Here is a 13,181-nt window from a genome sequence, read left to right as displayed (position 1 = left end):
AAGGGCCAGTGATTTGCATTGTTGAAAGGCACAAAACTCAGCCAGGGCAAGCAGTGGCCTTCTGGGATGTACCAACTACTAAAACCAAAGAAATGATACAAAACCAGGCCCAGGAGTAAAATCTTGAACTACCACTGACTTCACTCCATTCCTTGGGGTCACCACCTTGCTCTGCTCCCCTTTCACAGATGTCCAGCACTCTGGATGCTCACCATCCCTGGGAGCTGCATCTACCCGTGGAAAGGCTGGTTACTGCCTACCATTGACGGTCAGAACCTCCTCTTCTCGGCAGTAACAGTTTGAGGGCATGCTAGCACACACATCTCTTCTTTCTATGGGAATTCAGGGAAATTTAACCACATACTGTGCAATAAAAGGCATGTAAACTGTAACCTGGAATCTTTTCTTTAAATGACCTAATGACATGATGCGTTCCATCTACAGACAGCATGGGAAGTGCCACTGCGACTGCTGAGGTGTACTGCTGATGTTCATTAGCAGTTTGCCACTTACTACTCAGAATAAATCGGCAGAATGTTCCCTGGAGCCAGGACACAGACAACATAACCAAGAGACAAACAAGTATGTTGAATCCAAAGCGGTGGTTACACTTTATTAGATCTGTCAGTAATTCTGTCACTCTGCAGGAGGCACCATCCGAGCTTGTGTAACCCAGTAGCTCTGCCTCATTAATCCCGCCTAACAAGTACAAGGTGATAGTTGTTGTGACTAAGAAGCAAAATTAAATATAAAAATCTACATTTAATAAACGCCATGCAGTTTATTCAGACACCCTCAAAGAAGGAATCTGGAGTCAACCAAAGGATGATAATCTTATCAGCTCTATCTTAAATGAGGCCTGACCCACAAGGGTAAGTAATTTCTGCAGAAGCATAGATGATAGCATGTACTCTGATGCTTCTATGACAGAAATGAGAACTTCTCGTACATATTTTAGTCGGAAAATCATAATGGAAATACAGGCATTGTGAAATAGGATAATGAAAAGATTTTAAGATGTTTTATTTGTAGCATTAAACTAATCACCGCATTGATATTAGCAATCACATAGAATGAAATCACAAAGTGAAAAATCAAAAAAACCATCTAGCTTCTGTTTTGCATTTTAAATAGGATAGCTTAGGGGCAAGGGGAAAAAAATCTCCAAACACTTCACATCAGTGCTGTTTGCCAGCATTTCTGTGTTTCTGGGAAAAAAAACCAAAACCAACAACACCCAAACACAAAACACCACCCCGAATTTCATAAGGGAAAAAGTCTGCACAACCTTAAAAAGATCAGATTCTACTATATCAAGAAAAGAAACAGACTCTACCACTACCTGCACGCCCTGTTTCTAACATACATCACATAGCATGCTACCAAATTTCAGCAAAAAAGGCTCCAGAAGATGACGCTGTCCATCTCTCCAACATGCTTTTCCATTTTCTCATCAGAACCACAAGAAAGGTAACAAAACCCCAAACAAATCCTCCTTCTCACTATATAGGATATGAAAGAAACGAATAACAGCTTCTAAGAAAATTCAGTAAAATCTGACTTCTGCATGTCCAGCCTTACACCAGACAAGAGGGAGAGCAGAGGATTCCCACCACAACACATCTGTGTACTGAGCACATCTCCTGCAAAAGCATTCATGGCTAACCAAGAACAAAGTGACCAGCAACTTTAAGCATAAACCATGCCTACATCTGTAAATTGTCTGCGTGATACTGAATAACGCTGTTCATACATTACATATATCCAAAGGGCTTGAAAGTGTTTTGTTACGGCACAGAAGATGGTAATAACGTAAAGAGTTACCGATGGAGCAAGTGGCACGCAGCGCAGAACTGTGCTTGCAGGGCCTATATAGAGTTTGAACAAAAAATATTGAAAGATTCAAACCTGTGACCAGTTCTCTGATTTCCAAATCTGTAGTCTTGCGGAGTAACCGTACTAATGCTGGGATACCACCACAGTTTTTCAGAGCAATTTTGTTGTCATCATTTGCCTTCCCATAAACCAAGTTTCTCAAAGCTCCACAGGCACTACGGTGGACTTCTGTCATCCGATGGTCCAATAGGTCCACCAGTAATTGTATTCCGCCTTGTCTTCTTATCTGAAACAGGCCAAAGCGATAATCATAAAATTAGGGAGTGAACACTGGTATTATATATGCTATCCAATGTAATTAAGCGGTGGTTTATGCAGGCTATGCGCCAGCAAAGGTATGCTGGTAGCCCCGCAAAGCTGCTATGTCACACTGCTTTGAGTCCTCGTTTTATTTTTTCAGTGGCAACATAACTGTACAATGACAAACCTGAACCTCTGTAAAAGCAGCCAGAAGTTAGTCAACGGTGTCACGTCATCAAGATTTCTCAAAGTTCAGCAAGATTTGCCTTGGCAAGGGTTTCTCCTGTGCTGGAGAAACATCATCTGCTTCGGAGTGTAACACATCACAAGCTAGAGGAAAAACCACAAGACTATGGCAAACAAAAAAAAAAAAGCACTTACTGTAATAAAGTTTTTAGGAGTCCCTCCTTTTACATTTAATTACTGGGAATATGAGCAGCTACTGCAGTCTCTGTAAGGATGTTATATCAACAGAACTGAGAAAAGCAAAGATGAAAGGAAAAGGAGGAAGTTTGCACAAACATAAAGATGAGGATGATGGATAAATCATGGGAAGCTTGTTCTATTACGATTGAGGGAGACCCTTAAGTGATGCAGGAACAGAAGTCTTATTCATTCCTAAGGTGGCCTACAAAACAAATTTCTAACACAATATCTTATATAAAATATCATTCTAGAAAAAGCACAAAAATGATTGAGGCAAATGATCAAGAAGGTCAAGAATACCAAGAAGAATTTATTATAAAATCTGTTTGCAACAAATCTATCTTTATTGCTCTCTGGCACTATTTGCTCCTGAAACAGTAACCAGTCTTGGACCTAATTTTAAGAAACTAGATTGATTCGCAACTAACATCCAAGAAGTACAATGCTTTAGCTTCAGGCAAGTTATATAGACATCTCTGTCAAAAAGTTTCTCCATCTATGGTGTTGGCTAAGGTGCAAAGCAAGCCAGGCACTTCAGCTGGCCATTTTACCACCTCTAGTAATATTTTGCCTAAGACAGTAAAACAAAGACAATTAGAGAGTGTTTGCAAAACTGTAGGAAAAGGTGAAACATTAATTTTAGAATCAAAGTTTATGATGAAAAAGTTTTGAAATCTTTGTGAAGTTGTTCTTGCATGGGGCACTCTGCAGGGGGGAGGCTTGGGAGTAGGAAATGATTAAACAAAACATGCTAAAATTTATTAGAAATTCATGTTCTATCAACTAACTTCAAAATATTTAAGTACAACCGATGTATGGCGTTTCATGAATCTAACACATGCTTCAACAAGGCCAAGTGCCGGGTCCTGCACTTGGGTCACAGCAACCCCATGCAGCGCTACAGGCTTGGGGAAGAGCAGCTGGAAAGCTGCCCGGTGGAAAAGGACCTGGGGGTGATGGTCGACAGCCGGCTGAATATGAGCCGGCAGTGTGCCCAGGTGGCCAAGAAGGCCAGCGGCATCCTGGCCTGTGTCAGAAATAGCGTGGCCAGCAGGAGCAGGGTGGTGATCGTCCCCCTGTGCTGGGCACTGGTGAGGTGACACCTCGAGTACCGTGTTCGGTTTTGGGCCCCTCACTGCAGGAAAGACATGGAGGGGCTGGAGCGTGTCCAGAGAAGGGCAACGAAGGTGGTGAGGGGTCCGGTGCACAAGACTTATGAGGAGTGGCTGAGGGAACTGGGGTTGTTCAGCCTGGAGAAAAGGAGGCTGAGGGGAGACCTTATCGCTCTCTGCAACTACCTGAAAGTAGGTTGTAGTGACATGGGGTCGGTCTCTTCTATCGAGTAACAAGCGATAGGACAAGAAGAAATGGCCTCAAGTTGCACCAGGGGAGGTTTAGGTTGGATATTGTGAAAAATTTCTTCACCAAAAGGGTTGTCAAGCACTGGAACAAGCACTGCTTAGGGAAGTGGTTGAGTCACCATCCCTGGAGGGATTTAAAAGATGTGTAGATGTGGTGCTTAGGGACATGGTTTAGTGGTGGACTTGGCAGTGTTAGGTTAACGGTTGGACTCAATGATCTTAAAGGTCTTTTCCAACCTAAATGATTCTATGATTCACTGCAAATAAAGACTGAAAAATGATTCAGCCTTTGAGGTTCCAAAATCGAGCTGTACAAAATTACTCACTGATAAGTTCTCTCTTTCTTCTACCGGCTTATCTGGCATATTCCTGTTTTTGTAATAACAGCAAGACCCAGTAATAAAGCAGTTTTGTAGTTAAAAAGCGTATATACTGAGATATTACAGTATTAAATTAGATTGTTTTAATGTATATACAGTTACAACACAGCTTTCAGCTAAATGCCGAAGTGATAGTGTTTTAACTAAGATATTTTCCCTTAAATAGGCATTATATCAGTATATCATGTCCAACATTGAGCAATACGCAGGTCACCTGGAAGACTACAGTAGCTGGCACTACATGGAGAGTGCAGAGATGTAAATGGACATCGATAAAATATATCAAATTCAGGTAGAAAAGTTCATTAATCTTTTTGAGAGTCCATGCTTTTACTGCTCAGAGAAACCATGACATCCTTCAGTTCAGAAACCAGAAAAACAGATTAAAGGTGTTGCAATACATCTCACTGGTCAAAACTTTACCCACGTGAACAGGATGACTCGCAATGAAATCATTTGCCCTTTCCAAGTCGGGAACAATTTACCAAGTTTCTCTAGGAGGGGTAGGGAGTGAGGCTTGTTTGTTTGCTTGTTTTTACAATCCATCACCATTTAATCTTCAGATTAAAATACATTTGCTTCCCCTACTAAGGAGATTTTCAAAACCAAGCATACTACATGAAGAGCCTCCTACATGACAAAATAGATGACATTTACTGAAACAGACTAGGAACAAAAAATTATGCATCAGTTCTACAAAAGGTGAATCAACCACTGAGCTTCACACTTCAACCTCTGAAAAGAAACAAGATCTGATAGAAGAAAGAACACGGCTAAAAAATACACGAGTTGTTCTGGTGTGATGAGTAATAACAGGAACGACAGAATGAAAACATGCCTGCTGATCTTTGTGAATTATATTTTTAAAGCACAATATGCTGAATGAATATTTTAATTGCTTCGCTGCTAAAAAAAAGATTAAGAATGAGAAAAAGTATTAACTTTGTAGCAAAACTCATTCTGTGTACTACAATTCAGCTGAAGACTCAAAGGGCTCTGCCTCTGTTCAGAGGCACGCTGTGCCTCGGCTGTTTTCCCCACTCTCCCTCTTGGACACAGCCAAGTGGCATCTCATGCACCTCAGCAGTTTCTCTTGTGGATGCTCTCAGGTGACAAGTTTTGCTACCTTCTGCTCATTTCTAAGGGAAAATGTGTGGTTCTGCCACGTTCAGCCGGTATTCCTGAGCTGCACCTTCCCTCTTCAGTCATAGTATCTGACAGCACACTAGTATTCAGCTCACGCAGCTCCTCCTCTCCCAGGAACATAAAGTCAGCAGCAGACTGAAGTGATTCAAAACTACTTTCTTAAAAGCAAGCGCATTAAATATTCATCTAAAATGCATTTCTGTCAGAAAAAAAAATGGGTAATACAACAGAAATGAAATAGAAGTTACATAACACTTTACCTAACTTGACAAAATTTCTTAAATTCTACTGAAGAACGAACCTATTCTTGCCTGGGCAAGACAAGACTTATTTTGCAAACTTTCTTTGCATTTCTAGGCTCAGAGACTTGGCAAAGTAGCTGTGTCATGCAGGCAGAGATGAAGCCGATGCTTCACAACAGGGAGCTCAGTTCCCGATGCTGTTCTGTATCTGGACTACTGTCTTGCTTCGGTTTTATTTTTTCCAGTATCCCATTGCTCACCAGAAGTCTCACGCCATCTTTGTGTTTCCATCACATATCTACATAGCTGTTTAATTCTATATTCTCCAGGAGGTTTAACTATGCCTGACAAATTGTGAGACTGTGATGGATGTTACCACAATCTATTTACATTTATGGAAACTGAGGCAAAGGAGATGAATTATTCAAGTCCTTTATGGAGTTAAGAGCTGCAGCCTGGAGGACAATTCTGACCTAGCATGTCTCTTGGGGCAGATCTGAACCGAGCTAAGTTGTCACAGCTCCAGCGAGTTCAGCAGTGCTACTGCCAAATGTCTTTGCCTTGCCAAGGATACTGGGATGGGTGGATAAGCAGCAATTTGCACCAATGGGGCACCAAATCCCACTCCCCCAAAGGACTTTCGATAGATACTTCTGTCTCTCTCCTGACTTTATAGGAAGAGAACATTTCTTAAGGAGATATTTATTGACATATCAGTGGCTGCTGCCTTACTACATCTAGGAGAAAAAGAAAATAGAATATGCCACAATCTGCTTGCCTACTACAATCAAATAAACAGCATAGTACCAAGTTGTCAGGAGATACAGGGGATGAACCCTGTTCTCACACAGACCAATTCCAGAGTAGCCACTTATCCTGGTTTCGGCTGGGATAGAGTTAATTTTCTTCCTAGTAGCTGGTATAGCGCTATGTTTTGGGTTCAGTATGAGAAGAATGTTGAAAACACACTGCTGTTTTCAGTTGTCGCCAAGTCTTGTTCATACCAAGTCAGGGGTTTTTCAGCTTCTCATGCCCAGCCAGCAAGAAGGCTGGAGGGGCACAAGGAGCTGGGAGGGGACACAGCCAGGGCAGCTGACCCAAACTGGCCAAAGGGACATTCCATGCCATGGGATGTCATGCCCAGTATATAAACTGGGGGAGTTGGCTGGGGGGGATCGCTGCTGGGGAACTAACTGGGCATCGGTCGGTGAGTGGTGAGCAATTGCACTGTGCATCACTTGTTTTTTATATTCCAATTCTTTTATTATTGTTATTGTAATTTTATTATTATTATTATCATTATTACTTTCTTCCTTTCTGTCCTACTAAACTCAACCCACGAGTTTTACATTTTTCCTTCCGATTCTCTCCCCCATCCCACTGGGTGGGGGGAAGTGAGTGAGCAGCTGTGTGGTGCTTAGTTGCTGGCTGGGGTTAAACCATGACACCACTTCTGAAGTCAAAAGAATGACCTTCAACTCTGCAGCACAACTGAGTTCGCCCAGTCATATCATAAATTTATTCTTCCCATCTTGAATATATTGTCCCTTTTTTATGCCGTCTCTTCTCAAAAAAAAAAAAAAAAAAAAGAGAGAGGAACAGGCTAGAAGTATTAAAAATGCTGGGTGAATCTGTTGCAGTGTTTCTCATGACTCTTTTAATCCATGGACACTGTTAATTTCTGAATGTTCTTCCTTTTTTTTTTTTCTCACTAGAAATATTTTGTCTTCGGAATACGCAGTTAGAGAGATGTTAAATAAATAAAACAGGCTGCGTTCTTTCACACGTGGCATTATGGAGTGTATGGCAAATCCTATCAGGCCCAGGAATCCCAGCATGCATAAGCCTGAATTCATTCCGCTGAGCTTTCCTAATAAATTAGGAATCTACGCTGTGCAGTGTAAACCTATGCTGATCAAACTGAAAACTGAAAGAAGAGATACATGAATTTTGCCACAGAAAATTTTCCATGGAAGAATGCACGGAGCTGCTTTTGTTCGATGAATCACGTGTTTTCTTTTTCCAGGAAATTTTTTAACTTTCCTTTTAAAGTTGGCCTTCCACCATTAACGTTACTGTCTACTTGCTGGTCAGAAGCACTTGCTCTGGTCAAGTCCCGCGATGCCACGACAGACAGACAGGACAGGACAAGGTGCCAGACTCTCTGGTCCACAGACCAGGTGTCAGCTTGATATACCAGAGTCTTCTCCTCTGGCATCCTATGAAGTTTGTTTTTGCATTGCATCTGAGAACATATTTGTATCCACACTATGCAGATACAAAGGCAATTTGGACTTGAGAAAGGGTTCAGACCAGTGCTGGAGACAGTGAAGATGTTAATTACGTTCCTAGTAACGAGAGCGTGGATGTCTCATGCCAAGAGCCTTTGAGAAACGTAATTTATCAGTTTCGAGGCTGGCCTTTGATTCAATGGTGTTTACCACAACAAATTTTCCATTACAGTGGACTGTTAGATAATCTACCAGGAGTTACACGTGACCAGCCTGAAGCATATGCATTGGTAAAACAAGCCAATAATACATTGATGATATGTCTGAAACAATACAGATATACTTGATTACTGTATGATTTTAGCATATAAATTCTTTGACAGCTTGCTCTTCTAATTCAATACAAGAGATTGGATGGATGTGTGGAAAGAAAAGAAATGTAGGATGTGAAGGGTATGAAGATACCTGGAGAGCTATTTTGTGAAGACATCTGGTCAATGGCTGTCCAGCATATAAACAGAGATGAGACAGGAAAAGTAATGAACCACACTTAGGCACGCAAACCCTACAGAACAAGAGACAACACCAAAGACCAGGTCTGCGAGGTCGCTGGTTGACGGGCTGCTGAAGCAACCGCTTCAAGGCTCGCGGAGGTTCAGCCTGGGCTCTGTTAAGTGGTCAGGGGATGTGGGGCACGCAGGGAGGAATGAATGAGAAGGTCATCACGGGTCCTGCGGGAAAGAGCGTGCTCATGGGATGCTTTCAAGGGATTGTGGCAATGTGCAAAACTTACAGGATGTTTAGCAGAAGGGCAAAGGTAGGAAAAGGGAGACATCCAAACGCCTGGGGGAGGAACGGGATGAGAAAATGCACACAAGGGCGTGATGAAAGGGGCTGGTCATGTATAAATAAGTTGCACTTCAGTATGCTTGTCCAGCCAAACCCTGTGCCTGATCACTGCAGCCTGGGTTGTGTCTTCTTCTTAAACCTCATTCCTAACAATTTTCCTCGACGAGGACAGTCTACCTTCTGGATTGGCGTAATGCTAGTGAACCTCGAGCTGATGAGCAGGACAGGAGATGTGGGGAAGAGCTATCAGAGACACCATGGATCTAGGGGACAGATACCGGCGAGACCAGGGTCTGAGGATGTGCTACTAGGCAGACCAGAGGTCTGAGCCAGCTACCAGAGACCTCTGTGCCTGCCTGTGTGTGAGATGAGACCTGCCAGCAAGCTTTGAGCCTGATTAGCTGGATATCGAGCACCACGTATTATCGTTTGTGTTTGCGTGAGCGCTGCTTTCTGTGCATGGGGTGCCTGTGCAGGCATTGTTCTCCTGTTTGTTTGTGTTGGTCTGTTGTGTGATCTAAGCTTCTTTAATATATGTACCTAACAAAATTAATAGGGAGGCTTTTATTTCTAGGATGACCTGTATCTGATTAATTCCTTGTACATTTATTGTACTGGTTTTGTAGATATGTAATCTAGGTTAGTATATACTACACTATACTTGCAATTTTAACTGGGTTACATGTTCAGCCTTATAACATGTTTACTGAAGGATACAGAACAAGAGAAACCACCAGCTGGCTTGTTAAGCTAGGCTAACGGAGAAGTGCCCTCCTTCTGATGCAATGCCATAACACGTCCTGCTTCGTTTCCAAGCAGCAGTTAAGAGTTTGGTCCCGATCACTCTGAAGACTACCAACACTAATCCCACAGATGGGAGGAGATGGTTCACACAGCATTCAAGCACTACTCTTATACAAAGGATATGTTGGAGTCAGCGGATCAAATACAGAGCTCAATTAAGAAAAAATCCAGGTACCTCTCCCGAGGTATATTTAGCTCCCCTTGGGAAAGATGTCTGGATCTACAGCTCTCAACATATTCTCCCTGCTTTGTATTACACTGGTTAAATATAACCTTTACTATTTTTGAGACTGCTCTGGTCAAAGGATACTTTGCTCCAAAAAGAACTGACAGAAGGACAATTTATGAACATGGGACCTCTCAGGAAAAATAAGTAAAATACTAAAGTGTAAGTATTGTAAGAAATATTGCTGCCGCCTTAATTTACTTTTCATGACAAATGCATGCCAAAGCTTGCACAAATCGTAACACAGCTTGAAACAGAATTATTGTCAGATGTAAGCAGTAACAGCATTACAGTCCATGACCTTAATTGACAAAACATGCTACCTGTCACCGATTCAGCACGGAAGCCACGCTGTTCCTCCAGGCTCTGTTTAAAGTCTAACAATCAGATGTGAAAACCCGACTGACTTGCTTCCCTGGGGATGGGGAAGGTTTGCCTGAAAAGTGAGGATAACCAGGACTGTCAGACTGAGCAGAATTCATGCTTTGACTTACAATCAAAAGTATTATTTTCTCACATTTAGAAGGACAGAAAACTTCTCAAATGTGAACAAAATCTAGGTGGGTGACCTTTCTTCATATCAAGGTATGAGAAAACTGGCTGTGGAATCCGGCTGTTCCTTATGGCTTTGCAACAGCAGAAGCAAAGTCAAAGCAAATACACATTAGCTGTTTTGACTATTACTATGGTTTTGAACTCCATTTTGAAATAAAAATTATTCTATTCCTCCCAGCAGCGAAGAAGAGAAGCAAAACCCTTTCTTTCAATCACTGCATAATGGAAATTGCCTCTTCTATCCCTTGGAAGGCTGTAAAAATCAGAGCTAGAGATACAAAAAGGAAGAAAAGTGAAGCTTCAAGTTTTAAACAGTTTAGCCAAAGACTGTTAGATAACGAAGTATTCCAACACAGCCTAAAAATACTGCTGTGATAGAAACCAAAACACCCTTCCTCTTCTATTTATACTCAGCAAGTGGGTATCTGAGATATTGTTCAAGTTTTGCAAGTAGGTATAACTGGAACATCCTCTTCTGCATTTAATTCTGACTACCCTGCCTTACAAAGTAAAATATAATGGAAACAGAAGAGAATTAAGAATACATGACAAAAATTGTTAGACTGACAGAGTGATAAAGTATTTTTCTAAAATAACACAATCTCCTCTTCCCAATAAGACATTAAGCATTCAACTATTAACAGCTCCGCAGTCCTAATTCAAAGATTAATTCATGGTTAAATGCTTACTTGCCACAGTTTTCTTAATAATCACTTTTGAGTAACTCTTCATCCAAAGGAGGTGACAGAAATCTAACAACAATCAAGCCTTTTTAGACATCATAGATATTAATTGCCAGCTTAATTGACATAATGCACTGCATCATCCACCCCTTATTCTGTGACATTCCCACTATTAAGAAAGCATGTTTCAATATATCAAAAATACAAGAGTTTAAACCCATGGAATTACTTTTAACGCCACTGTGTTACATATGGAACAGAACTAAAAAATAACTGACTGCTAGCACAGGTGACGGTGTATATCCAACAAACCCCAAATTAAAAGGACAATTCAATTTAAGTCTGCTTCTGGAAATTTTTAGTAACAGTTGGTTTTAATGTTTTTAGATGCCAGTTTTCTAACTAGCAGAGTAAGTGCTTATTATTTCACAGGCAAATGAATTCCGATCAATTTTGTTCCACGGGTGCGGGAAGGAGAAGCTCCAAGTGAGCAGAACCAAATGTCAAAAGCATTCTGAAGCGGTGGCAGGCAGAGCAGCGTTCCGGAGACGCTCCTTGACCACCCTGCTCCCCTCAGGCTCAGCGTTCGAGCAGCCCGCAGTGCCTGCACAGAGCAGGGCACTGCAGAAAGTCCGAGCGCCCGCTGCCCACACAGCAACTCGACCGCGCTGACCCGTTATACGCAGCACCCATGAAATTAGTACATTTCTAGATTCCTTTACTGCAATTCCAAATCCTCTCCAGGAGACCTCTCCGTTACTTATCTTTGCCTTCTTTACACTACTCAAATGCCTTTCATCTAAGAGGAAAAAACCACTGTTTTTCAGAGAAGGGTTTGGAAGATGGGCAGCCTCATTGCTAGCTGGTTTCAGAGGGCTGATTCCTAAAACTTAAAATGGATGTGAAGGGAAGAAAATGAATCTCCATCAAAACAGAATATGGGAATAGTATTTAGTGCAATATGTCTCTTAAGATAAATGTACCGGTTCAAACTTTAAATCCTCTCCACTTTTTCTTCTGATGTGCCTACGGAACAGCAGGTAGGCAATAGAAAATCTGTACATTGCAAACACACAAGACGTATTACAGACAAATTTACCCGTAACATCATAGGGTAATTTGGTCTCATTAGCAAAGTAATTTGCTACAAGTTTAAAAAAGTGCTGAGCAATTTTAGCTTAAAATAGAGTGGAATGTTATGCGTTAGCTCCGAAGTCTAATTTGTTACAGGAATCTAAATCAGGGTTTGGATCTAGGTCCCATTTAAGAATGGTTTTGTCATTAGGGCATGTTAGATCAGACACAAAGGCAACATAAAGCTGTGAACAGGCATAACTTAAATAAATTCAACCACTGGTACATATACAATGTTCTGCTTTAAGTTAAATAAGAATTGTTCCCTGCGTGCTAAACTGCAGCACGTGGAGAAGGACGGGAATCTTTTTTCTGCGTCCGTAGAAATCAGGTAGGTGTTTGGAGGAATGGTTGTGAGACACATGAGGACACACAGCAGAGGGTCAATACTCAGAAGCTTTTCTTCTGGGAGTGGATATTCTATTTCTGTTACCCAGTACACATTTGTTTTTTCCCTGTGTCTCTTAAGTGACCTTCTTTAGATCCTGGGATGTATGTGTGGGGTTAACAGAGACTCGAAAACATGTTCTGAACAGGAGGAGACTCGAAATCATGTTCTAAAATTGCCCTGAAAAGGTACGAATAAACGTGCTGCTTTCTCAGTCAGTAAACCTTAATGTATTCTGCACCGTGATACATTTTGTTTTTCATGCTTGGTAGGAAGGCTATGCCTGTTATAAATCAAGGTTTTAGCATGATTTTATTTTTTACTAAAAAAATCTCCGGCTAGGTGGAAGTTACCTACAATAGTAAAGCAGTTTACCCTAATACTCTTAAAAACCATTAAATTTGTAGGCTGACACAAGCATCCTATTCTAAATCTAAACATCAAGCATTAATGGGATCATCCAACTAACACTCCTAACTGCAGGTGCAGAGATGACCTAAAGTGCTTGTCTGACTGTGAAGGTATCAGAAAAGCAATTTTCAATCCCAGTGTTGAAAGCAGCATCTCCTAAAATGAACAGATCGGCATTGTCCTGCTCTAACCAAGCTTCTCAGCTTTTT

At 41.4% G+C, this 13,181-nt stretch overlaps 1 protein-coding gene across 7 annotated transcripts in view; it reads right to left on the bottom strand.

The window, feature by feature from the left end:
• CTNND2 (catenin delta 2) overlaps positions 1-13,181 on the bottom strand; it is a 702,624-nt gene that overhangs the window by 167,320 nt on the left and 522,123 nt on the right. For all 7 annotated transcript variants that reach the window (XM_052781625.1, XM_052781615.1, XM_052781635.1 and 4 more), the window contains one exon: positions 1,909-2,122. In XM_052781625.1, the coding sequence (XP_052637585.1) occupies positions 1,909-2,122 (214 nt within the window). The remainder of the gene's footprint in view (positions 1-1,908; positions 2,123-13,181) is intronic.

The sequence above is a fragment of the Harpia harpyja genome, chromosome 1 (assembly GCF_026419915.1).
Source record: "Harpia harpyja isolate bHarHar1 chromosome 1, bHarHar1 primary haplotype, whole genome shotgun sequence".
Taxonomy (NCBI): Eukaryota; Metazoa; Chordata; class Aves; order Accipitriformes; family Accipitridae; genus Harpia; species Harpia harpyja.
The sequence above is the reverse complement of the archived record's forward strand: the minus strand, read 5'-3'. Positions and strand labels throughout refer to the sequence as shown.